This window comes from Apteryx mantelli, chromosome 2 (genome assembly GCF_036417845.1).
Source record: "Apteryx mantelli isolate bAptMan1 chromosome 2, bAptMan1.hap1, whole genome shotgun sequence".
Classification (NCBI taxonomy): domain Eukaryota; kingdom Metazoa; phylum Chordata; class Aves; order Apterygiformes; family Apterygidae; genus Apteryx; species Apteryx mantelli.
Genome location: NC_089979.1, coordinates 171,633,752 through 171,658,760, shown reverse-complemented (window position 1 = coordinate 171,658,760; position 25,009 = coordinate 171,633,752). Strand labels below are relative to the sequence as shown.

Here is a 25,009-nt window from a genome sequence, read left to right as displayed (position 1 = left end):
CTGCGGAGAGAGCGGCGAGGGTGAGACGCTGGGCGGACGCCGGCCAGGAACCCGGCCCCAGGGCGCCCGCGGCACCTGGAACGTCTGCCGGCTTGCCGCCTTGTCGCGCTCCCGCCGCAGCGCGCTGCTCATCATGGCGTCGTAGCAGGCGTTCCAGAAGTTGGACATGTGGTCGTGGCTCTTGGCGAACGTGTCCATCTCGAACTGGGCCATGGTGGGCTGCACCTGCCGGGCGAGCCGGGATGAGAGGGGAGGTGTTTCTGGGACATTCGGCAAAGCACCGGCGACACCCCTTCCCCATCGTCCCCAAGGCACCCACGTGCTTCTCGATGAAGCCCCTCCACTCGGCGGTCTTGCAGAAGAGCTGGAAATCCTCGTAGAAAGTGGGGCTGCCGTTGGTGGGGGGCAGCGAGGGCAAGAAGTGCTGCAGCCGCAGGCTCTCGTAGCACTGGTCCATGAGCGTGCGGATGATGGGCACCAGCCAGGAGAAGGTCTCCGACTTGGCATCCAGCGAGCGCCGCAGCGGGGTCTCCAGCTTGCCCAGGAGGTAGCAGGCCTCGTCCTTGCGGGGCGCTGAGGCCGTCTGCAGCAGGCTGTGCAGCTTCACGTACGCCAGCGAGTGCAGCTGGGGAGGTGACACAGGCCTGGGCGTCAGCACGGGACCACCACCCCCACCCGGTTTCCCCCCATCCCCGGGGGGGGATGTCCTGGCTGGCTTGGTGCACCTGGGGGTCCTGCAGCATGATGTAGCCCACGAGGATGCGTAGGCCCGTCTGGGCCATCTCCTTGAGATCGGAGGTGCCGTTGGCCAGGTGGTACCACACGCCCAGCTTGTCCAGCAGGTTGTTCACCCCCTCGTAGATCTGGGGGGGGCAGAGGGACAGGCAGAGTGAGCCCCCGGGTGCAGCACCCTGGGGACACCGGCTCTGCGGCCAGCCGGGCGCAAAGCCAGGGGACCTTTCCTGATCGCCTGTTGTCTATCGGCTTCCTCCAGCAGCCAGGAGCCAGGAGTCCTGCTTTGCTTGGAGCGGGTTAGGGCTAGGGCTTAGCGTTTAGGGTTCAGGTTAGGGGTTAAGATTTGGGTTGGGGGTTAGGTTTAGGGTTAGGGTTTAAGGTTAGGGCTTAGGGCTAGGGCTTAGAGTTAGACTTAGGGTTGGGGTTAGGGATAGGGTTTAAGGTTATAGGTTGGTGTTAGGGTTTAGATTTAGGTTTAAGATGTAGGGATAGGATTTAGGGTTAGGGTTGGGCTTAGGGATAAGGTGTAGGGATAGGGTTTAAAGTTAGGGTTTAGGGTTAGGGCTTGGTGTTATGGGTTTCGGGTTAGGGCTTGGGTTTAGCATTATGGGTTTAGGGTTAAGTTTAGAGTTCAGGGTTAAGGTTAGAATTAGGACCGTGTCCCAGGCCGGGTCACCTTCTCGCTCCACAGGGCTTGGTTGTTGTGTCCCTCGGAGAACAAGAAGTCCTGGAGCAGTCGCAACAGCTTGAGGGCGTTCTGGGTGAGGCCGGGCAGGGTGGTCGGCGTTGACTCCTTCAGGTCCGTGAACGCTGACTCCAGCATCATTTCCAGGAGGCTGCGGGAGAGCCGGCAGCTCGGCAAGGCGGCCCGGACCCCTGCGCCCTCCAAGCGGCTGCGAGGGGACCCCATCTCCCTCCTCACCCCCATCTGGCTCTTCCCGGATGGGCGAAGAGGAGCAGCATCGTCCCCCTCGGGTGGTGGGGCAGAGACGGCACCTGGCAGCCGCTCACCTGCGCTTGATCTCGTCGGGGGGCCGCACCAGCTCGCAGGCCGTGCCCAGCTTGGTGAGCACTGAGAAGACCTGCCCGCGCTCCTTCCAGGCCGTGTCGTCCCAGCCCTCCACCCCACGCCACGTCACCGAGAAGATGATGTTGGTCAGCAGGTTGCAAAGCTCCTCCTCGGGCGTTTGCTGCCAGCAAAGAGAGCGTGAACCCGAGGTGCCGACGGGGACCGAGCTCGACGAGTGCCCAAGTCGGGCAGCAGATCTCCAGGTCGTGGCGGGACATTTCGGGCTGCCCCGCGGCAGTGGCTTACCTGGGGGTTGCTGGTGTTGGAGATGTTGTCGCAGGGCAGCGCGTCCTGGTAGCTGCTTTCGTCCAGGACATTGGAGAGACTCGAGCTCTTGCGAGCTCGCAACCCTGGGAAGGGCTTGAAGGTCTCCAGAGGCGATGGGGTGCCAGGGCCGCTGGCCGGCGTCTGGTTCCCGCTCTCCGCTGTGGCGATGGAGCTGGTGCTGGTGAGGTCCAGCCCCAGGTCGAATGGCGAGGTGGAGAAGGGCGAGAGCGGCTGGTAGACGCTGTCGAACGGGAGGCCATCCCCAGTGGGACCTTCCCCGTGGTCCCCGGGGTTGGAGGAAGAGCGGCTGGCCCGGTCTGAGGAGTCGAAGGACTTGAAGTTGTAGGAATGGAAGGACTTGGTGCGGCCGGTCGGGGAGATAGAGTGGTCGGAGAAGCCCTCTGAGAGCTCATGGTCCGAGGCCTCATAGCCCAGCGGCAGGAAGACGTCCAGCTCCTGCAGGTCGGCGGGTGGTGGGCTGGTGTCTTCCGGTGCCTCCCTGCTGGCCTCCTTGCCAGGGGAGTCCACGAGCCGGAGAAGCTCGAGGCAGCCGCCGTTGCCCGAATTGCTGAGGCTGTGTTGGCGGGACTCGTAGGACTCCTTGACGTAGAGCTTGGTGAGCGTGTCCTGCCAGCCCGCCAGCTTCGCCAGCTGCTTCACCATGTCGTGCTGGGAGTAGATCAAGTGGAAGAGCTGCAAGTGGAGGGGGAGAGAAAGCAGACAATGTCACTACGGCTCTGGGCAGCCCCTCGGGGACAGGGGACCCTCTGAGGGATGGCAGGCGCATGCTCCTGCCCGGCACCTGCGGGCTCCGCTCACCTTACGGCAGATATCGAGCCGGACGGTCAGCTCGGCGCGATGGGACAGGTAAACCACGGCCACCAGGTCCTTGTAGTTGGGGGGGTCTGTGGGCAAGGAGAGAGAGTGGTGGTGGGTCCTCCTGTCCCCCAAAAGTCACCAAAGAGCCCCGGACCTCCCCCAAATAGCCCAGCTGGGCACCAGCTCCAAGACGGGCTGAGCACCTTCAAAAGCTGAGAGTGGTGGACCCGCAGCAACCACCCCACCATGGCACACGTTTCGGACAGTGCTGGGGGCTGCAGCCAACGTGCTTGCCGCAGGGCACGCGGTACCTGCGCCAAGGACCTGCTCCGAGAGGCAGCGGAAGAGCAGCATGGAGGTGGGGATGTCACTGAGGCAGGCGATGAGCCCCTGGTAGCCGATGTCCTTCAGCTTCAGGCGGTTCTTGCTGCGCTCGGGGACCTTCTCATACTTGAGCATCTTGTAGAGGATCTGGAGAGAAGGAGAAAGGTGGAAGGGCACAAAATCCCACTGGCGCAAAGCCCCCGGCTGCGGGGCTGCCGTGGAGGACCTGGCTCACCTTGAAGACCCTTTCTCGCACTTCATCTGAGAACTTCTTCTGCACCAGCAATGAGAAGAGGACCTCCACACTGCCTGGCTCAAAGAGGAAGGCGAAGAGCTGCTCCTGGGCAGGCGAGCCCTTCAGCAGGCTGTGGATCACCTCCAGAGCTCCGCACACCTGCGGGCAATGGGGTTGGCTGCAGACCACCTCCACGTGCCCAGCTGCTGGCCGGGGCATGACCACACGGTGCCAGCCCAGCATCTTGGCTGCTTTGGTCGGGACGGGCATGGGCATGGTTCACGCTGCTGCCAGGGCTGGAGAGGCAGCTCTGGGCCAGCCGTGCAGTGAGCCTGTCAGTTCTCTGCACGCCCTGCTTGCTGGCTGGGGTTTTATCCCCTCCTGCGTGGCCAGCACAACAAGAGCGGGGCACGCGCAGCTCAGCGCGGGTCGCTCGGCGCCGTACCTGCTGCTCGTCCTGCGCTGCGGCCACGTAGCTCAGCAAGCTCTGCATCTCCTCTGCGGAGAAGCTCCTGCAGAAGAAGTCCTTCACCAGGCTGAAGAGGGACGTCTGCACCGTCTTGATGTTGTCGGTCGCTGCGGGCTTCTCCCTGGGGGCTCTGGGGGCGAGACATGCTGGGGCTGGGGACGGCCACAGCCATCCACCCCTTCCTCGGGTCTCTCCCGCTGGGCTCTTCCTGCTGTTGGGACCATCGCTCAGGTCCAGTGGGATCCCAAATCCTGCTACGGGACCCTGAGGAGCTGGGGCAGCGCCAAGCCAGCCTGGTGTGACCGTCCCCTGGTAGCATCTGCCCTGCGAGCCTGGGTCTCCTGCAGCGCACCAGCATCCCAGTGCTCACTCCAGCAATGTGTTGTGTCAGCACCCCAGTGCTCGCTCCGGGAATGGATCGCATCAGGCAGGAAAAGGGCATGAGCTTGTTGCAGAAACTATGATTTTTGAAGCTGCAAAATTCTCTAAGCTAGTAAGAATTCAACCACGTTAGGGCTCGGTGGAGTCCGAGCAAACGGACAAGGTGGCTCCCCGTGCAGCCGGCGGGACCGATGGGGGCTCCTCGCTGCAGGATATTTTGGGTCTGAAACATTTGTGCAGTTTTGAAAAAAAAAAAAAGTGGTGCAGGGACAAATGGGTAGGTGGAAAAACCCCGTGACAACTACCAAATGCAATGGCATCGCTTCTGGATCAGGACACCGGAGGACTATTTTGGGGAAGCACCGGGAGGGTCTGGCCCTATCCTTCCCTGCTCTTGGAAGAGCGCTGCTGGGGTGGATTTTGGGGCTGACGGGTTGCAGCTCTCGGAGTGGTAGATGTTGAGTGGGATTTCGGGACGGGCTTGGGGCCATGGGGTGCGGAAGGTCCTATGCCTGCCTTCGCTGGCTCCGTGGAGGCTGGAAAACCCAACGTGCCCAAACCCGGCCCCTTGCTCACCCGTAGTACGTCCGGATGGAGTCCAGGATGTACTGCACGCCGTATTTCTTGCGGATTCGCTGCTTGTGGTCCTTGACGATGTTGGCCAGGTACTGGATGTGACCTGCGGGCAGAGGCGATGGAGCAGACCCCAGGCAGCGGGTTGCACGGGTGGCGTGGGGAGGCCGGCGGGTGCCGGCGGGCAGCCCCGGGCTCTCACCTAAGCGCACGGCGAAGTCGCTGTTGCTCCAGATGCGGAAGTCGAAGAGGAGGTGCTGGTAGAGGAGGTGGAGCAGGAGGCCGCTGCCCTCAGAGGCCACCTGCTCCATGAGGATCTGCGAGGCCATCAGCAGGCTCATATCCAGCTGCGAACTGGAGACCTGGCGAGGGCGAGGGAGGAGGCTGCAGCCCGGCCGCCCGCCCCACGGCTTTGCAACGCCCGGCCCCACGCCGCCCACGCACCTTCTGCAGCAGGGCCCCGATGATAGCCGGCCCGTGGCACTGCACCAGGCTCTCCTGGTTCACCGGGTGGTTCTGGATGAAGTTCTTCACCAGCAGCAGGAAGGCAGCCACGTCGTTCCTCTCCAGCCGGCTCTCTGCAAGGCATGGGGAGCGGGCAAAATCCAGCAGGGAGCTGCAAACGCTGCTTCCGGGTGGTTCCCGCAGCGCTGCCGAGCACCCCCTCGCACAGGGCACCCCGACGACCCCGCGTGTTATCTTGTACTTGGCCACGTTTTACAAGGAACCGCGCCTTCAATCCTCTCCGCAAACTTTTCAGCTTGTTCACCTATTTCCCTCTAATTTGACCCAAAACCTCAATTGCTACGAGCTGCCTGAAAATTAGCCGCTGGGTCACGGAACAGAGCCTATTTCTCCTAAGAAGGGGAAGGCGCCTGCATGGGCCCAACCCTACTATAAGACACCAGAGACTCCACACAAAGGTGAGCCAGAGGAGAGCAGGCACTGCTGGCTTATGACTAATTTGCCCGTAACAACATCGAAAGATGCCAGCAAGGGGGCTCACCTGAGGACTTGCCCAGCGGGATGAGCATGCCCTGGGCGTTCCTGGAGGACGTCAGCTCAGGACCCACCAGGTCGTTGGTCTCCGGCTCGTCTCCGGACTCCTCCGGCTTGGCCACCACTTGCTCGAGCAGGGGTAGCAGCACGCCCATGCCGCCCACGCAGTTCACCACGTCCTGCGGGAGGCAGGCGAGAGGCACGGCTTTGCCTTCGGCCTCGCGCGGCGGCGTAGAGGAGGTTGCACGCGCGCCGGGAGCCAGGGACCCCCCGAGCCTTCCCTTGGGCTCGCCGCCCCGCGTTCCCGGCTCTGGGGACACCCGGGTCCTGCAGCCGGCAAAGGCTCTGAGCCATCCTATACGACGGACACAAAACGGGTTCCCCGAAAAGCACGTGTTTCCCTGCGCCGCCGCAGCCCAGCTCGGTGGAGAGGGCGAGGAGCGCGCAAAACCTCCCCGAAACCCGGCCAGGCAGGTCCTCGGGGGAAGACAACGCCGCATAGCAGAGGTCCTGGTGGGACCGGGGGACGTGCCGCGGCCAGGGGGCCACCCCGCGTACCTTGACGTCCCAGTTCACCACCCGGTGTCCCGTGAGCCGCCCGTCGAAGCCGTGGTTGGGAGAGAGGTCCAGGCAGATGTTGTTCCTGCAGGCCTAGCAAGAGGGAACAGGCGCCCCGGGAGGACACGGCACGCGGCGATTGGGGGGGGGGGAGGGGAACTGTCCCCCGCCACCCCGCCGCGTCCCCGTGCCGCGGGCGCCCCATCACCTGCGGGGTGTAGTAAAGCAACAGCTTGCTGGCGAGCTCCCCGAAATCGCCCTCCAGCTTCAGCGGCGACGTGACGTTGGGACCTGGAGGGAGGGAAGAAGGGAGGGAGGGGAAGCGGGCGTCAGCCGGAGCGCCGGAGCCCTCGGCCGTGCCCCGGCGCCGCGGCTCTCCCGCCCCGACGTACCGGCGGAGAAGAGCGCCTTGACCTGGGCTTGCTGCAGAGCTTCGTAGAAGATGGCCACGGAGCCCAGGTGGCCCTCGAGGGAGGTGGGGGTGCCCCACTCGGTGTCCTGGCTGCCGGCCGCCGCCGTGGACACCACCCCTTCGGTGGGCGGCTGCACGGGCGTCCAGGCGCGGGCGCCCAGCGAGGCGGGGAAGGACTGCGAGCGGCAGAGCGCGGGGTGCGGGGCGAAGGCCAGCTCGGGCGCGTGGGCGGCCACCGCCGCCGCCGTGGTCGTGGTTGTGGTCGTGGTCCGGTGTCCCGCGGAGCCGATGCAGCACGAGGTGAAGGACTGCAGGAGGGAGCGGTGCCGCGAGCGCCGGGGACGATGCCGGCACGCTGCGGGAGCCGCCCGGCGCCTTCCCCGCTGCCGGCGCCCCGCTCACCTCGTGCAAGGATGGGAAGCGGAGCTGAGCCGTCTTCCGCAGGTGGCCGTCCGTGTAGATGTTGACCACGTTGTGGCCGAAGGGCCGGCGGCCGGCGACGTGGACGATGTCGACGCAGTGCTGCGGGCACGGCGGCGCGGCGTCAGCCCGGTGCAAAGCGCCGGGGGACGCCGTCTGTCCGTCCGTCCGTCCACCCGCGGCGGCGCGACGCTCACCCAGGCCGAGTCGTTGAAGGCGAACTCCGGCAGCGCCACCGTCATGTAGTCCCGCTTGGTGCAGACGGCCACCACCAGCATGCCGTCGGCGGTGAAGAACGCCTCGAAGCCCGTGCCGCCGGCCGTGAAAAAGCTGCGGCGGGGGTGGGTGTGGGGGAAAACGCTCCATCCTCATCCTCGGCGGCGGAGCTGCGGCCGGATGACCCGAGCCCACGGGGATGGGGACAGGGTGGCCACCTCCAGGTCCACCAGCCTCACCTGTAGAGCTGTCTCCTCCTACGTCCCGCCGGCGGCTCGACCTCGCGCGCCGGCTCGTCGCTGAGACACAACCAGGCGTGGAAGGCGAAGGCGCCGCCGGGCCACTTCTGGATGGCGGGCACCATGACGCCGGCCATGCTGGGCGTCAAGTCGAAGGACCGCAACGCCCGCGCCGGCCCCTCGGCCCGCGCCATTCCCGACAGCGCCCGGATCACCGGCGCCGCGTAAGCGTGCCGGCCCCGGCCCCGCTCGGCGCGCAGCAGCTCCAGCAGCTGCCGCAGCTCGCCGGGCCGCAGCGAGAGGCTGCCCAGCGCCTGCAGCAGCTCCAGTAGGTTTTGGGCGCAAGCGGCGGGCAACGCCGGAGAGGAGCCCAAGGCGGAGAGCAACCGGCCCACCATGCCTGCCTTGACGCAGGTGAGTCGGCCGGGAAGCGAGGCGGCGCAGAGCCGCCGCAGCCGGCTCGCCACGAAGACCTGCAGCTCCGGCGACGACAGCTCCGGCAGCCACGTCACCAGCACCAGCAGCGGCTGCTCGTTGCGGATGGGTCGCGCCGGGAAAGAGCCGTGGTCGCCTTCCACCGCCTGTGGAGACACCGGCCCCTTAGGAGCCTTTCGGAGACCTTTCGGGCCCTGCAAGCGGCCGAAGCCGAGCACGAGTGGAGGCCGGAGGGGAAGGCGGATGACGGGAAAGTCTCAGGGATGGGGGACGCGGATGGTGCTCCGCCGCGAGCACCTCGCCTTATATAGAAGAGAGCTTGGCGTTAGGGAGAAAAGTGTTTATTTGACCCGTTCCCGCTGAGGAACGCGCTATTCCTACGACCGGCCCCGTGCCAAGCGGGATGGTTTCATCTCGGCCGCGGGATAGCAGGGAGACGGGCGCCTCTGCTCCGTTCCCGCGCGGGGCTCTGCTCCCCGCAGCCTCAGGCTGCCTGGCTTGGCCGGAGGGGTTGCAAAGAACCTGGAAAAATCCCGGAAAGATCCCACAGCCCCCGAGGGTTCCTCACCATGTCGAGGAGCTCCTGGAGCAGGCGCTGGCTGGGCTGACCCTGGCTCTTCAGCACTTCGTAGAGGTGCGAGTAGCCGATGCGCTCCTTGAACACCTCCTGCAAGCCAGCAGGCGTTAAAAAAAAAAAGAAATCCTCCAATCCGGCCGCATCCCGGAGCCCGAGCACCTCTCGGAGGCCGGTTCCCACCTCCGTGGCCCACCTTTGCGGATGGCGAGTTGCTCATGATGGAGGTGAGCACCGCCACGGCGTGGACCGCCACGGCGTCGGCGCTGCCCTCGAAGACCTGAGCGGAGGGGAGAGACGCGGTCGGCGGCGCCAGCCCGGACGGACGGACGCGCGCGGCGCGGGAGCGACGCAGAGCCGGCAGCGGGATCCGGCCCGAGAAACCCACCGGAACGCTGCTGCGAGCAGCGCTCTGTGCGCGCGTTAATTTAACCGTGGCCCCTAAATTGGCTGGGGCTGGCAGAAATCGCCCCGTTTTCTTGCTCCTCGCAGGCAGAAAGAAAAGCCTGGCGGGAGTGGGCAGACCCGACGCCCGCCGGAGGATTTCCACGTGGCGGCCGACTATAAACCGGAGCCACTTCTCCCTCCGAGCCCCGGCTTCGTGCCGGGGGAAGGACGCGGCGGACGAGGACGCCGCGATACCTCCGGGGGCTGCGACGGCGCCGAGAGCTCGCCGGGGCCTTCGTCCTCCTCCCGCTTACCGCCGAGGTAGAGCTGTCCGCAGAGCGGCGTCGGGGAAAGCGGCGCCCGGCCGCGGAGCGAGACGGGAAGGAGAGAAGCGGGAGAGAGGCTTGAGCATCCGACGCCCGCCGGTGCCGCCAGCCTCCGCCGCGGGGGGGGAGTCTCCCCGGAGCGACGCGGGGCGTTAAAGCACCGCAGGGGACCGCGGATGGGGAAAGCGGGGATGCACGCGGACCGCGGCGGTACCTTGCTGTTCTGGATGAGGCGGATGATGTGCTCGAAGCAGTTGTTGCTGAGGAAGACGGCTTGCAGCACGGGCCGGTCGTCGCAGCGCAGCATGGCGGGGATGGCGTCTGCACGGCGCGGCGGGTTGGATGCCGCGGAGCACCGCGGACCCCCCCCCCGAAAAAAAAATCCCCGAACCACCTTACCCAGCATGTGGACGCGGCGGGCGACGAGAGCGGCGGCGCGGCGCGGGCAAGGGGCCGGCTGGTCGGCGTTGAGCACGGTGAAGTAGCCGTGGAGGAGGGAGCGGAGGGGTGCGGCGCGGGCGCCGCCGTGCAGCACGTGCGCCGCCGCCACCACGCTGCGCAGCGTCAGCTCCAGCAGCCGCCGCGGCGCCGCCGGTGCCGCCGGGGTCCCCGCGCCCCAGCGCCGCAGCACCAGCAGCAGCACCTCCACCGAGGCCGGCGTCACGGCCGCCAGCGCGTTGCGCTACGGGGCAGCGGGGAGGGGGGGGCAGAGATGCGGGGGAGCCCGGCGCTGGCCGCCCCCCCCCCCTCCACCCCCTGCCTTCGCCCGTCCTGCTGCCCAAAAATCCCGTGTTTCGACCGCTCGGGGGGGGGCTCGGCCGGGCTCCCCGCGGGCTGCGGGTTTTGCAAGAGACGCTACCGCCGTGCATTTCCCATTTGCAACCCTTCACCCGGGATGCAAACTAAGCCAAAGCGCGTTTTTGAGCTATTCGCCAAGCCGAGCTTAAACGTTAAGTTAATTCTAACACGTTTGCGCTCGGCGTTGATTTATGAAGCTCTCATCGGCGACGCCGGAGCCGGACCGGTAGCCGGTTCAGCTTCAAGCCCGTCTCAACGTCAACCCTTTCCGGCGATACGGCGCCTTCAGGCTCGAATTTCGCGCGCCGTTTCCGACAGCTTTTGCGAAGCAAGGTGTTCATTCCCATGGGAACATCTCCCGCGCAAGGAGACTTCGGGACCGGTTTCTGGATGCTCCCCCCCCCCGCCGCCGTCCCGCCCTCGCGGCCCGCTCCATAACGAACCGACGCGGGCTAACGAAGCCGCCCCGGCTTTCCCGCGCCGCAGCCCCCCACCCCCGCCGCTACCTTGGCTCCGGAGAGGATGGCCCCGAAAAGATGGATGAGCCGGAGCTGGAGGGCATCCGGGAGCTGCACGCTGGCCTGGAAACTCTCTGCGAGGACGGGAAAGGAAAGACTCAGGGCGGGTGGGAAATAAAAACCCGTTAATTCCCTTTCGTAGCCGCCCACCGCCACCAAAGCCCCGAATCCCACCCTGGTTCGGAGCGGACGCCGCGGCTTCGCACACCGCTGCGTGCCGCTCCGGCGCCTGAGCACGGCCAAACTCGTGTCGCTTGTGGAAGCTGCAAAAGCCGCGGCGGCTCGAGCTGCTCCCAGCCGGGGGCCGAGTTCGAGGCTCGGCGCGGGACGGGGGATTCCCGGCGGGCGGTTGGGCGCCGGCGGGCGGCTCCTCGGGAGTTTTAGGTGGTTTTCGCGGCCGCTTCCGAGCGGGGATCGGGACCGCGGATCATCAGACAGGCGAATGGCAACGCGCGGGGCTTCCCCCGGGGGGGGAAGCGGGGGCTGACGCCCGGCGGGAAGCCACGGCGCCTTTCCGCCCGCCCACGGCCCAACGTCCGACCGGCGGGTCTAATCTCCGGTCCCCTCCATCCAAAGATATTCCTAAATCCCTAAAACTCTGCAATTAATAAAAAGAATCCAGCTAAAAGGACGGCGACCCGCAGATCCGGTCCCCGAAGTCACAGCCCTCCCTCCCACCGAATCGCTTCTCGCGGCGCGGGCGCCTTTTAAAACGAGGCAAAAGTTACCAAGCTGAAAGCGCGCGCTGGAAAGCGAGGAGTTTCTCCCCAAAAAAGGGGAGCAATGCGCTTCCCCCGGATGCAACGGCACCAGGAAACCCGGCCTCCGCCCGCCCGTAACCGCGGCCGAAGCCGGCAGAGCGGATCGGAGCGGCGTTTGCGGAGCGGTTGCGCCGCCGTTTCCTCTTTCGTTACGGTCCGCGCTAGGCGATTTTGATAAAACCTACTAATTTTTTTTTTTTAACGTGGAAAAACTCAAGCGTCGAGCTCCGGAGGGGACGGCCCCGGGGGATGCCGCTGCCGGGGATGTGCCCTCGCCAGCGCCGGAGTTATCCCGGCTGTCACACGCCGCCGCCGCCGCGTAAAACCCATTTATCTCCGGCGGACGCACGGTGGGGAGAAAAACGCTCGGAAATTAAAAAAAAAAAGAGGCAAGGCTGCTTCGGCAGGAGGCTGGAAACGCTTCCGCCAGCTCTCCCGACCTCGCTCAAAAACCACGGGAAATCACGGTTCAGTCGGTCTAAAAATTCTTGCTTTTAACCCGTTGCGAGGGGGGAAAAAGCCCCTAGACCGGACGCCAAACGGTTTTGCTTTCCGGTGAAAGCGGACAGGCTCTGAATTCCCCCCGAAAGCCGGGCGGGGGGGGGGTTGGAAAAGGGTCCCTCGCTGCCTCCCCCCGAGCCGAAATCCCGCGCTGCCGCTGCCTCCTTCCCGGAAACCGCGGGGAGTCCCTGAAAAGCGGGTTAGCCGAGACCCGCGTTTCTGAGCCTTGCAAAATCCCCGCCGCGAGCGGGGAGACGAGCCGGGAACGGAGCTGGGAAAGAAAAGCCGCAGGCGGGGGAGCGAATGCCGACTGCTCGGCTGTCCCGGCGTCCCTCCGATGGGGACGGGCTGGGGCAGCGGGTCCTATACCTGCCCCAGGGTTCTATACCTGCTCTGGGGTCCTATACCTGCCCTGGGGTCCTATACCTACCCCCCAGGATCCTATACCCGTCCCCTGGGGTCTTATACTTGCTCCTGGGTCATATATCTGCTCCTGGGTCATATATCTGCCCCGGGGTCCTATATCTGTCCCGGGGTCCTATACCTGCCCCCTGGGGTCATATACTTGCTCCTGGGTGATATACCTGCCCCGGGGTCCTGTACCCACTCTGGGGTCATATAGCCGTTCCAAGGTCCTATACTTGCTCCTGGGTCCTATACCCGCCCTGGGGTCATATACTCACTCCTGGGTCATATACCTGCTCCGGGGTCCTATACCTACTCTGGGGTCCTATACTCGCTCCTGGGTCATATATCTGCCCCGGGGTCATATAACTGCCCTGGGGTCATATACCAGCCCCTGGGGCCATATACCTGTCCCTGGGGTCATGCATCTGTCCTGGGCCATATACCTGCCCCCGGGGTCCTATACCTGCCCCGGGGTCCTATACCTGCCCTGGGGGCCATAGACCTGCCCCCTGCGTCATATAATTGCCCTGGGATCATATACCTGCCCCTGGGGCCATATACTCACCCCTGGGGCCATATATCTGCCCCAGGGTCCTATACCTGCCCCTGGGGCCATATACCTGCCCCGGGGTCCTATACCTGCCCCTGGGGCCATATATCTGCTCCTGGGGTCCTATATCTGCCCCGGGGTCCTATACCCGCCCCAGGGTCCTGCCTGCAGAAGCACCAAACCCGCCAGAAACGGCTCCCGCTGCGCACAGTGGGATGCGCCTCTCCGTGCCGGGGTCCGGCCCGCGGGAGAAGTGGGAGACGCGGCGCCGGCACCGGCACCTACCTTGGAAGAAGGCGCCGAACTCGGCGGGCAGCGGGGCCGGGGCGAACTTGTACTTGCTCTTCTCCGTGACGCTGACCACTTCCCTGGGAGCAGAGGGGCGGCGGGGAGAGCCGTGAGCGGGAGCCGAGGGGCCGGTGCCGGTGCCGGTGCCGATGCCGGTGGTGCCGCTCACCCGCTCAGCTGCCGCCGCCACGTCTGGTAGGGATCCAGGAGGCACTCGCAGAGGTGCAGCGCGTAAGCCGCCACGTTCTCCAGCGGCGGTCCGGCGCCGGCGTCGCGCTCCGGATCGCTTTGCAGCTGCCGGGGGAAGGGGAAAAAAATAATAATAAATAATAATAATAATAAAAAGAGCCCCACGGCACGATGATGCCGCGGTGCCGGCGGCCGGATTTCGGCGGCTCCTCACCTGGCGCGCGCAAGCCCGCAGCAGGCTCAGCACCTCCGGCACGAAGCCGGGCGTCTTGTCGCTCCGGATGTTTTCGAGATTCCTGGGCGGCGGAAAGCAAAGGGGGAGCGGAAAGGGGGAGCTTTTCCCCCCGCACGGCACCTCCCGCTCGGAAAAGACCCCTAAAATCCCATCTTGCTCCCCATCCTCCAGGAAAAGCCGAGCTGGGGGACGGCGGCATCCGGCGCCGGGGGCTCGTCCTGGGGCGACCTCCCTCCTCCTGCCGAAGAGGAGGAAAATCCCTACGGCCGCGGGACGAGCGGGGAAGGGACGAGCTCCGGTTCGACGGGGTGACCGGAGGCATCTATCCCGACTCTGGAGCTATCCGTCCCGACTCCAGAGCTATCCGTCTCGACTCCAGAGCTATCCATCCGTGGAGGTGCTTACCATCCTGGCCTTATCTCCGGCTTGCAGGCAGCCGATATGGAGTTGAGGTTGGGAGGGTGGGATGGGGTGTGTGTGGGGGAACCCGGATCCGCGTGGGGCTCCGGAATAGCGGAAAAACAGCCGCCCTACCTGGAGACGATGATGAAGAACTTGAGGAGGAGGAGGGCCTGGCCCAGGGGGGCGGCGGGGGGCTCGCGGCGCCCCAGCTGGGCCGCGCACTGGCTCAGCTGCTGGCCCAGCGCCTGCAGCAGGTCGCGCGGCAGCAGCGGGATCTCCGACGGCGCCTCCTCGGGCCTGCCGGAGAGAACGGCATCGGCGGGCTTGGGTTGGCGCCGCCGCTTCCCGAGCCCGCTTCCCGAGGCCCGCTCCGGCTCCGCTCACCTCCGCGGCTCCAGCGAGTGCACGCCGATGACCTTCTCGAAGTTCATGACGAAGGCCTCCAGCCACTGCTGCAGGTAGCCCGGGTCCTTCTGCAACGGCGGCGCGGGGCGGTCAGCAACCCCCCCCCCCCCGGGGTCCCGCTCCCGTTTCGGCCCCTTTCGGCCCCGGATGCAGCGGGTACCCGGGGTGCGGAGTTGCCGCCGGCCGATCAGCGCTCAGAGCATCCCCCCTGCCCTGAGCCGCCGGCCAATGGGCACCTACTGCATCCCCCCCTGCCCGGAGTCGCCGGCCAATCAGCACCCAGAGTAGCCCACCGCCGAGCTGCCAGCCAATCAGCACCCAGAGTAGCCCACCGCCGAGCTGCCAGCCAATCAGCACCCAGAGCATCCCCCCTGCCCTGAGTCAGCAGCCAATCAGCACTCAGAGCATCCCCCCCGCCCTGAGCCGCCAGCCAATCAGCACCCAGAGTAGCCCACCGCCGAGCTGCCAGCCAATCAGCACCCAGAGCATCCCCCCTGCCCTGAGTCAGCAGCCAATCAGAACTCAGAGCATCCCCCCTGCCCTGAGTCGCCAGCCAATCAGCACCCAGAGTAGCCCACCGCCGAGCTGCCAGCCAATCAGCACCCAGAGCATCCCCCCTGCCCTGAGTCAGCAGCCAATCAGCACTCAGAGCATCCCCCCTGCCCTGAGCCGCCAGCCAATCAGCACCCAGAGTAGCCCACCGCCGAGCTGCCAGCCAATCAGCACTCAGAGCATCCCCCCTGTCCTGAGCCACCGGCCAATGGGCACCGACTGCATCCCCCCCCCCCGCCCTGAGTTGCCAGCCAATCAGCACTCAGAGTAGCCCACCGCCAAGTTGCCAGCCAATCAGCACCCAGAGTAGCCCACCGCCTCGGGAGCCCCCGGCCAATTGGCTCAGGGAGCGCCCCGCCCCCTATAGACAGGTTCTGGCCAATCAGTGACAAGTGTAGCACAACCTGTTTCCCCCCTCCCCCCCCCCCCGGAAGCTGTTGGCCAATCGGCACGTAGCAACAGAGCAGCACCTGAAAGACTGGCCAATCGGCACGCAGAGCAGTCCCGCCCCCCCCCCCGGAACAGCCCAACCCCCTGGAGCAGCCGACCAATCAGCAGGCGGAGCACCTGCCCCACAAACAACCAGCAGCCAATCAGCAGCCAGCGTGCCGCCCGGCCGGGGAACCCGCAGGCAGCCAGCACCGTTTCACAACCGCGAGGCCGCGCGGGTTGTGCAACACCGTGATTCACACCCGGCCTCCGCCGCGCGCGCGCACAGACGCACCACCCTGTGCACCCTGGGGGTGACCCGTGTCCCTGTGCACCTTGTGCAGCACCCAGGGGTGACCCGTGTCCCCGTGCACCCCAGGGGGACCCACATCCTTGTGCACCCTGTGCAGCACCCTCGGGTGACCCACGTCCCCGTGCATCCCGGGGTGACCCACGTCCCCATGCACCCCATGTGGCACCCCAGGGAGACCTGCGTCCCCATGCGCCCCGTGTGGCACCCCAGGGTGACCCACATCCCTGTGCACCCCAGGGGGACCCACGTCCCCAAGCACCCTGTGCAGCACCCCGGGGTGACCCACATCCTTGTGCACCCCGTGTGGCACCCCGGGGTGACCCACATCCCTGTGCACCTTGTGCAGCACCCTGGGGTGACCCACGTCCCCATGCACCCCAGGGTGACCCACATCCTTCTGCACCCTGTGCAGCACCCAGGGGTGACCCATGTCCCCGTGCACCCTGGGGTGACCCACATCCTTCTGCACCCTGTGCAGCACCCTGGGGTGACCCACTTCCCTGTGCACCCCGTGTGGCACCCTGGGGTGACCCACGTCCCCATGCACCCTGTGCAGCACCCCGGGGTGACCCACATCCCTCTGCACCTTGTGCAGCACCCCGGGGTGACCCATGTCCCCGTGCACCCCTGCGTGGCACCCCAGAGTGACCCACATCCCTGTGCACCCCATGTGGCGCCCTGGGGTGACCTGCATCCCCGTGCGCCCCTGCAGCACCCTGGAGCATCCCGTGTCCCCGTGCGCCCCGGAACGTCCCGCATTCCCGCGCGGCACCCCGGAGCATCCCGAACACCCGCAGGGACCATCCCCTCTCCAGGGCTGTCCCAGAGCATCCCGGTGCCGGAGGGAAACTTGGCCACCCACATCCCTGGGGCACCCGGCACCCACCCGCCCGCCTGCTCCAGCCCCGGCTCCTTCGGCACCCGACGGACGCGAAAAAGCGGAAAAAACCGGATGCCGCGAAGCCGAACCCGACCCCGGCGCCCTCCCGTCGAGGCCGCGCGCGGCGTTCCGCCCCGGAGCCGCGGCGGTGGGATGCACCCACAGCGCCCCGTTCCCGGCGTTGCCCCATCCCACGCGGAGCATCCGAAACCAAACCTCCCTCTCCGTGCGCTGCCTTTCCCGCCGGTACCTTGCGGCACGGCGGCTCCATCGCCTGCCGCGGCAGGTGGACGCGCGGCCGAGCCGAGCCGAGGAGCCGCTGCCGCTCCGGGAAGAGGCGGGCGCCGGCCGAGGGGAGGGGAAACGCGAGCGAGCGGCAAAACCGCGCCGGAGGGGGGGTTGTTATTTTCTTTTTTCCGGGTGTTTTCTTTTTTTTTTGTTGTTTTTAAAGGTCTTGGGTGAAAAAATAAAAAAAAGTCAGGAAATGCCAAGTCACCCGGAGCCCCAACGGCGTTTCCTCCCGCGCCGCCTCGCGAGGGGCCGCTCGCTTCCGAGCCCTGGCTTTCCGTGGGGCCCGGTTGGCACGAGCATCCCGATCCGTGGTCCCAGGCCCACGGTTCTGAGGGAGCCCCGTGGCCTTTCCCGCGAGGCACGGGAACCTGGGAAGCGTCCCGGTGGCGGAGCGCGGGAACCGTGCTGAGTGTGTCACCTCCGGCTGGGATAAAACTCCAAAATTGCCGAAATAAAAGCGGCTTCCAGGAGGAGCGATAGCGGCGTTCCCATCCCGGTGGTCCGTCCCGGTGCCGCTGTCTTCCCGCATGCTCCCGGCCCAGTGCTCCATCCGCTGTCTTCCCGTGTGCTCCCAGCCCAGTGCTCCGTGCTGGTGCCGTCGTCTTTCCACATGCTCCCATCCTGGCGGCCTGTCCCGGCACTGCCGTCTTCCTGCACGCTCCCAGTCTGGTGCTTCGTCCCGGCACTGCCATATTCCCACACGCTCCCAGCCCGGTGCTCCATCTCGGTGCTGCCGTCTTCCCGCGTGCTCCCAGCCCAGTGCTCCATCCTGGTGCTGCTGTCTTCCCACGTGCTCCGAACCTGGCAGCCCATCCTGGCGCCACCGTCTTCCTGCACGCTCCCATCCCGGTGCTCCATCCCAGCGCCGCTGTCTTTCCGCGCTCCCGGCCCGGCACTGGCCGCCCCCGCCGGGTACCCGGCCCAGCCGGCTGCCGGCTCGCAGAGCCTGTTCGGTGGCTTCCGGGCTCGCCGGCGCGTTGCCGCATGGGAACGGCCCTTGTATCCCTACAATCCTTCTGTGCCGGAGCTTCGGCGAGCTCCGCTTCGCCGCTGGGACTCTCGGCACCCGGCGCCCCCGGCACGAGGCCGGCTCCCCCCCGGAGCGCTGCCCTATTTGAAAGCCGCCAGAGGCAACGCATCCGTTGCCGGTGCCGAAACGCCGATCGGATGTGGCACGCTGGCGGGAAGGAGGACAACGGGCTTTCGGTACGGATCGCCATCCCGAAGAGCCCATCAGCGGGACAACTCCTGGCCGGAGGGGACAGATTCCCGACCCATCCGTACACACGCGTTTGGAGGTCGATCCTAGCCGGTTTGGATCCTTTTGGCATTTCCCGCAGCGTCTCCGGAGCTCCTCAACAAGAAGCCACCCGGCAGCAAGGCGGGCGCCCAAGGAAGTTACGGATATCGAGCTAATCCGATGCCTTTTCCCGGCATTCGCCGGCTCAGGTCCTCTCGCTAAACTCCTGCTGATGAGCAATCAAGAATTAACGGCGGGGAATTAATTAACTCCCGAGCCGGCCAGCTTCACTGCCGGTGCTTCCATGGATTAACGCGGGGCCACGGAAAGAAGGCGAAACCGGATGCGAAGCCGGAGCTGCCCCCAGCAGGGAATCCCCCGTTTCCAGCTGGGAATGGGGTTGCGCCAGGACGTCATCCCGACCCCTTCCAGAAAGGACGGGGGAATCCGAGGGCCGGAAGCGGTGCAGCGAGCCGGGACGCGACACGGAAAGGCGACGGGATGCCGGGCTGGTGGAGATGGGATGCGGAAAGGCGACGGATAGGGAAACCCCCCCGCCGCCCCCGCCGGGCGGCCAGCAAAGCCGTGCATCCCGGCGCCGCTGCGTTTCCTAGGCTACGGAGCCCGGCACGTGCCTGGCGCTCCCCGCCGGAGTCGGGAAACGGAAAAAAATCAAGCAGATCACCTTGAGCTGGGAAAAAAAAAACACCGGGAAGAGGGGGGTGGGGGGGTGCTTTAACTCCTCAGCAGCCGGAGCGTGGAGGCCGTGCCGGGAAGCAGCCATCTCCGGAGCCGTGTCCTGGCAGGAGCATGCATCCCAGGATGCGGCGTGGCCTGTGGGAATCCCCCTGTCTCCTCCAACTGCCCTCTCCGCTCCGGGCTGGTTATCCCGGCCGGCGGGTGCTGCCGCAGGGATAATTAAGGAGCGAACCGAGCGACCCCTTGGTGAGCCCTTAAAACGGCTTTTCTCATGGAAAAAACCCCTTCCCGCGGAGCGCTGGCGGACACCACGCTTTTCACGGGAAAGAGCCGGTTCGCCGCCCGGCTCCGAAATGCCAAGGTGCCTCCGCTGGTCCCGAAAAACCAGCCGCTCTGCTCCCATCCACCCGGAATTGGCCATTCAGCCCCCGAAGCCAGGTCGGAGCGGGGAAGGCCGCGGAGCCGGGGCGGCATTCCCGCGGGAGCGGCGTCCCCCCCACAGGCAGCCACCTGCCGGGAGCCGCGGCCCAAAACGCAGCCGGGAAGCGGCGGGAAGTTTGGGAGCGGGCGGCGAGCGGCGGCTTCCTTCTCCGAACAAAGACGGATCGGCGGCGGCGCTGCCGGGCGTTTGGGGGCCAAAGGGGCGCGCTGGGCGCCCGCCGGGAAAAGGGGCGGCGCGGATCCGGCTCGGCTCGGCACCGCTCGCCGGCGTTCCGGAGGGGGGAACCGGCTCCGCAGCGGCACCTGCGCCGGCTCCGAGCCCCCCGGCAGGGCGGGCTGTGCCGGGCCGTGCTGTGCCGAACCGTGCCGTAGAGGGCTGTACTGTGCCGTACTGGGCTATACTGTGCCATACTGGGCTATACTGTGCTGTGCCGTACTGGGCTATACTGGGCTATACCGTGCCATACCGGGCTATACTGTACTGTGCCATACTGGGCTATACTGTGCTATACCAACCTATATCATGCCATACTGTGCCATACCGGGCTAAACTGTGCTATACCAACCTATATCATGCCATACTGTGCCATACCGGGCTAAACTGTACTGTGCCGTACCAGGCTATACTGTGCTATAGCAACCTATACCATGCCATACCGGGCTATATTGTACTGTGTCATACTGGGCTATACTGTACTGTGCCATACTGGGCTATACTGTGCTATAGCAGCCTATACCGTGCCATACTGTGCCATACCGGGCTATAACTATGCCGTACCAAGCTATAACCATGCTGTATCATGCCATACGGGGCTATACTGCGCCACGCCGAGCTATGACCATGCTGTACCATGCCATACCGGGCTATAACCGTGCCGTACCAGGCTATACAGTGCTGTACCGGACTATAACCGTGCCGTACCGGGCTATAACCGTGCCATACTATGCTATACCGGGCTATAACCGTGCCGTACCGGGCTATAACCGTGCCATACCGTGCCGTACCGGGCTATAACCGTGCCGTACCGGCTATAACCGTGCCGTGCCGGGTCACACCGTGCCGGGCAGTGCCGTGCGGCGCGGCGCGGCGCTCACCTTGGCGAAGTAGAGCATCCAGAGCTCGTAGAGGCGCTCGCGGGAAGCCATGCTCCGCCGGGGCCCGGGCTCACGCGGCTCCGCGCTGCCGCCCCCGCGGGGCCATCGCCGGGGCCCGGGGCGCAGCGCCGCTCCGCTCGGCACGGCTCGGCTCGGCTCGGCTCCGCCCCCAGGTGCGCCCGCGCCCGCGCAGGTTCGGCCCGGTTCGGCTCCGCTCGGCTCCGCTCGGCTCCGCTCGGCCCGGCCCGACCCGCCGCGCTCGCCGGCGCCGCCCGGGCACCTGCGCGGCCCCCGCCGCGCCCCGGCCCCGCCCCCGGCCCCGCCCCCTCCCGGCACACCTCCTCCTCCCCCCCCTTCCCCTTTCCCATCGATGCGCTCGGGGCTCGCTGCGCACGCGCGGAGGCGGCGGAGGAGGGAAGATGGCGGCGCCCGCGGGCGGCGCGGAGGCGGCGGCGGGCCCGGCGCTGGGGCGGCTGGAGGAGGAGGCGCGGCGCCGCCAAGAGCGGCTGCGGGCCCTGCGGCAGCGCACGCTCCAGGTCGGCCCCCGGCGCGGCGCCGTTGGGGGGGGGGAGCCACGGCTGAACCAGGCCGGGGAACAAGGCCCGGGGGGGGACATAAGGCCTCTCCCCGCCGGGGGGGGGCCGCGGTTGTGGGGCCCCTGGGGGGGGGGGACCGGGCCCCTGGGGGGCTGCCGGGCCCAGCCAGGGGGCTGAGGGGGTCCTAAGGGTTGTGAGGGGGAGGCGGGAGGCGGGTGCCCGGTGCAGGGGGTCGCGCAGGCCTTTTTGGGCAGTGTGGGGGGGGGGGCGAGGAGCCGCGCTGTCCCGGAGCCCCTCGGGGGAGGGAGCGGTTTGGGGGGGGGGCTGCGAGACAGGGCCGAGGAGCAGGGAGAGGAGGGCACTGAGGGATTGGTGCAGGGAGCGGGTTTTGGGGGGGCGGGAGAGAGGAAAAGCAGGGATTAGCGAGGAGGAGGGTGGGGGCTGCCGCAGGCTGGGGCAGGGGATGCGCTGTGGAGTGGCTTGGTGAGGGTGGGGCGCGTACAAAAGCAGGGGTGTCAGCGGTGGGGAGGGGGCCTCGGGGCTGAGGAGCGCGGCGGGTGAGCGAGGAGCCCCGTGTTGCTTTTCCATGTTGTCCCCCCCCAGTTCCCCGTGTTTGCGTCACGTCTGAAAATCAGCTCGCAAATACTGTGCGGTTACATAATCCATATCGGATGGTGGCTGGTAGAAACTGCCGGATGGGAGCCGGCCCCAAACCCGGGCGGCGAGTGGGGCTTCGTAGTGAGGATGAAAAGACGGATTCATCCCTGGGTTATGAGGGGACACGTCACTTCTCCTTGGCGCTTTCTGGCAGCTGGGGGTCTTGACTTCCATTTAACAGAGACTTTGAGACCTGATTATCGTTAGTGCAGTGTCCAGGAAACTGAGGTAGAGGTTATGTTGCCTGACCAAAGCCAGGGTCGAGCGGGATGGAAAACTGGGAGTTTTTGTACCTCGTGCTTGTTGCTGGACTCCCTGGATTTAGAGATTGGCTAATATAAGAACAAGGAAAAGCACGACAGCTTGGAGAAGGATTCCTGTAAGGAGCTGGGACGACGATCCCAAGGCTCCATCAAAGCATCTCCTGTTCTCTCCGCAGTCCCTGTGGAGTGACTGATCCAGATGGAGCGAGTTCAAAGCGTAATACTCAAATCCGTTTGCTTCTTCCTATCCCTTAGCGTGAAACCCAAGGGTCATCTTAAAATCTTCCTCATGGCAAGAAGCTCCTTTGCTGGAGCTGCTCCCGCGGTAGGTGCCTGAGGCTCATCCCTGCCCGCGGGTGCAGGCGAGGTGGTTTGCGGCAGGCTGCTCGGTGAAAGGGGGACGTTTATTGTGAATTCAGTGCGCTCGTGGGACGGCGCGAAGGAATTGGGTCGGGGTTGTGGTCAGCAGACTGGAAGCTGCGTGCGTACGGCCCTTTTCGGCCGCGTGTCCCGTGGGTAGCGCGGCAGGCTCCTGGCTCAGGCTCTGCCTCGGAGGATTTTACTGCAATTTGTGTGGATCTTGTGTCAAGTGCTGCTGACAAAATGCCTGGGTTCAATACTCAAGGAGTTTTTCCGAAAAGGTTTGTGATGGGCTGAATCCTCACCCAGAAAACTTGAGCTGTTTTGACTGGTGGTTCTTGTTGCGTTTGTGAATGATGAGCTTGGGGAGGGGGAGGGAGGTAAATGCAATTTTTATTGGTGGTGAAAGGGGAATGCAATAAATTTGAGAAACTTGGCAACTTGGAGATGCTTAAGCATCTCCATAACGTGACCTGTGTCAGTTCTTGATTCAGTTTTTTTGCAATGTATTTCTAAGTGTAAACTAAATGATGACTTATCGTCTTGGCTAACGGGGATCGCTTGCTAGCTGACTGTGGATGATCGAGATTGCTGTAAGCTAATTCAAAAGAATCCGAAACATTGGTTGCTGGTGCTTCAAACGGTAAAACTGAAAAGAGGGGAAAAAAGCAAGTCAACATTCGGCTTCTAAAAATAGGGATGATCTCTCGGGAACTAAAATGTGGTTGTGGAGGGTGTAGCACACCGTGTGTTGTTCTCGCTTGGTTTACTGCTGCTTTTTTTTTTTTTTTTTTAAATTTTGGGTTGAGATCTTCTGACTTGATCCCTATGAGTGCAAAAGCTGTTTTTATTTCTTTTCCGTGAGTACTATGTCATACGCAGTACCAGTGTACTGTGCCTTCAGAGGAAATACCGATTTTTTTACTCTGTGCAAAACTGTTGTGTTCTTGGCTCGGCCTTGGACCGACCTGTTCATGGCTCTGCAAGAAAGAAAAGTGACAAGGCTAGGCTTTCTCTCTGAATTTCTGAGAAACTTCCCAAAGAATTTGTAACCGACTGCTATGAGATTATTTCTTTCAGTGGGTGTGAATATAGAACAGAAATAAACCGTATAACTTATCGTAGAATTAACGGTGTCTTTAGCCTGTGTGCTTTAGTGCTTCGAAATCTGACTCATCTGTATTTGAGCAGTGTGCTCGTGCGGGGAGGTGGTCGGGAGCAGGACACAGCGCCCGTGTTGCTCCTGTCGAGTCTCAGGTTATGGTAAAACTCCGGCAAAGACCCAGTGTCCGTCAGGCCACCCCACCTTGCAAGGGAAAATAATAATAAAAACTAATTTCCTGGCAGTGAGTAAGTGGGAGCTTACTGGGACAGACCGAAGTGTCTCATGTTTAGTAGCTCCTAGCAGATCTGTCCTGATGAATTTGTCTAATCCTTTCTAAATCCGCTTCTACTCTTGGCTTTTGCAGCATCCCGAGGCAAGGAATTCCGCCATTTAATTAATCCCAACGTGAAAAGCTCCATCCTTCGGTTTTAAACCCCCTGTGAAACTTGCTTTGGATGTTCCCTTGTGCAGATAGCGTGAGAAACACTAAATAATTGTTCTGTGTTCGTGTGTGTGATTTTATAGCGCTCTTGGTCTCTCTTCCAGGTTAAAGTTCTGATCCGTGAAGTCTGTCTTTGTATAAAAAAATACCTCCAAACTGTCTTTCTGACTCTCCTATGTCCCTTTTCTAGGCATGGGATACCCTTTTGAAGAGAGGGTATCTGGCACCGCGTGTTGCTCAGGATGTGGGGGACTCGTGGGCTTATAGCGCTAGCATAGTATTTCCTGTTTTGTTTTTTTTTTCTTCTGTATTCTCACTTTGGCCACATCAGCCTTTTTCATCTGTCAAAGCTTGTCTACTTTTTCCAGTTCTCTATGGAAAAAAACCTGCCTTTTCGTACACACTGCTTTGCTCGCTCCTTAGACTGTCATGACTGCACAGCTCCTAATGCCAGTTACTAATCTTATTTATTTTTTCTGGCTCCTCAGCCCTGAGCTGACGCTTTGAGCGGACTCCTCAGCCATCCCGAGATCTTTCCGGAGCAGCAGGACTCATTAGGAACCCATTCCCCGTGCATGTGTGGTTAGGGTTATTCTTCTCCCGTGCGCGTTGCTTCACGCGAGACCCTGAATTTCACTGCCTGCTGCCTTATTGCTCAGTTAATGTGGGATTGCGAAATCCTCCTGCAAGACTTCCCTTGTCGCTAGATTTCGCTTTGAATGATCTCGTCTGCAAACGCTGTCGTCTAACTAGCCGTGCCGTGAAGGTGATGTTCATCTCTTCCCAATTAGTGAGGAAACGAGTGCGGTAATATCCAAACGTATAAAAAAGTCGATGTGTTATCTTGTGCCCTCTCTGAGCTTACTTGACCCGTTATGCTGCCTTTCACTGATCGCCAGCAAATGGGATTTTTACTCAAAAACGTGTGATCGTTTGAGTTCCAGACATAATTTACGTCTGAGAAATGTCAGTCAACATTTGCTTATATGAATGTGTTTAAAATAGTATGCGGGGCAACGTTGGATTCCCAGATTAAATCTAGGGCCCTGGAACCAGCAAAGTTTGCAATTTCAAGGCTGTTGTAAAGTATGAGAGAGGTCATTTCCCTCCTAAATTCAAACTAAATTGCCTTTCAGCAGCAAGTAATCAAACTGCGTCTTGTTTTATTACAAATCCTGCTCTTAACTTGTTGGCATATTGACTATTGCTTCCT

At 63.8% G+C, this 25,009-nt stretch overlaps 2 protein-coding genes across 2 annotated transcripts in view; one reads left to right on the top strand and one right to left on the bottom strand.

Moving 5' to 3' along the window:
* NBEAL2 (neurobeachin like 2) overlaps positions 1 to 20,555 on the bottom strand; it is a 28,624-nt gene extending 8,069 nt beyond the window's left edge. The window contains exons 1-32 of the mRNA XM_067292223.1: positions 20,434 to 20,555; positions 14,473 to 14,561; positions 14,221 to 14,385; positions 13,666 to 13,747; positions 13,432 to 13,556; positions 13,260 to 13,342; positions 10,743 to 10,828; positions 9,838 to 10,120; positions 9,653 to 9,759; positions 9,368 to 9,439; positions 8,922 to 9,005; positions 8,720 to 8,818; positions 7,717 to 8,297; positions 7,459 to 7,591; positions 7,244 to 7,363; positions 6,822 to 7,149; positions 6,638 to 6,720; positions 6,430 to 6,522; positions 5,879 to 6,050; positions 5,317 to 5,450; positions 5,075 to 5,234; positions 4,876 to 4,978; positions 3,895 to 4,048; positions 3,450 to 3,608; positions 3,202 to 3,361; positions 2,891 to 2,976; positions 2,051 to 2,764; positions 1,747 to 1,925; positions 1,412 to 1,571; positions 726 to 863; positions 320 to 625; positions 76 to 225 (exon numbers count right to left, since the gene is read on the bottom strand). Of these exons, the coding sequence (XP_067148324.1) occupies positions 76 to 225; positions 320 to 625; positions 726 to 863; positions 1,412 to 1,571; positions 1,747 to 1,925; positions 2,051 to 2,764; positions 2,891 to 2,976; positions 3,202 to 3,361; positions 3,450 to 3,608; positions 3,895 to 4,048; positions 4,876 to 4,978; positions 5,075 to 5,234; positions 5,317 to 5,450; positions 5,879 to 6,050; positions 6,430 to 6,522; positions 6,638 to 6,720; positions 6,822 to 7,149; positions 7,244 to 7,363; positions 7,459 to 7,591; positions 7,717 to 8,297; positions 8,720 to 8,818; positions 8,922 to 9,005; positions 9,368 to 9,439; positions 9,653 to 9,759; positions 9,838 to 10,120; positions 10,743 to 10,828; positions 13,260 to 13,342; positions 13,432 to 13,556; positions 13,666 to 13,747; positions 14,221 to 14,385; positions 14,473 to 14,561; positions 20,434 to 20,484 (5,439 nt within the window). The 5' untranslated portion in view covers positions 20,485 to 20,555. The remainder of the gene's footprint in view (positions 1 to 75; positions 226 to 319; positions 626 to 725; positions 864 to 1,411; positions 1,572 to 1,746; positions 1,926 to 2,050; positions 2,765 to 2,890; positions 2,977 to 3,201; positions 3,362 to 3,449; positions 3,609 to 3,894; positions 4,049 to 4,875; positions 4,979 to 5,074; positions 5,235 to 5,316; positions 5,451 to 5,878; positions 6,051 to 6,429; positions 6,523 to 6,637; positions 6,721 to 6,821; positions 7,150 to 7,243; positions 7,364 to 7,458; positions 7,592 to 7,716; positions 8,298 to 8,719; positions 8,819 to 8,921; positions 9,006 to 9,367; positions 9,440 to 9,652; positions 9,760 to 9,837; positions 10,121 to 10,742; positions 10,829 to 13,259; positions 13,343 to 13,431; positions 13,557 to 13,665; positions 13,748 to 14,220; positions 14,386 to 14,472; positions 14,562 to 20,433) is intronic.
* Positions 20,556 to 20,836: 281 nt separating this feature from the next.
* Positions 20,837 to 25,009, top strand: part of CCDC12 (coiled-coil domain containing 12) — a 39,971-nt gene continuing 35,798 nt past the window's right edge. Inside the window, exon 1 of the mRNA XM_067292067.1 lies at positions 20,837 to 20,969. Within this exon, the coding sequence (XP_067148168.1) occupies positions 20,853 to 20,969 (117 nt within the window). The 5' untranslated portion in view covers positions 20,837 to 20,852. The remainder of the gene's footprint in view (positions 20,970 to 25,009) is intronic.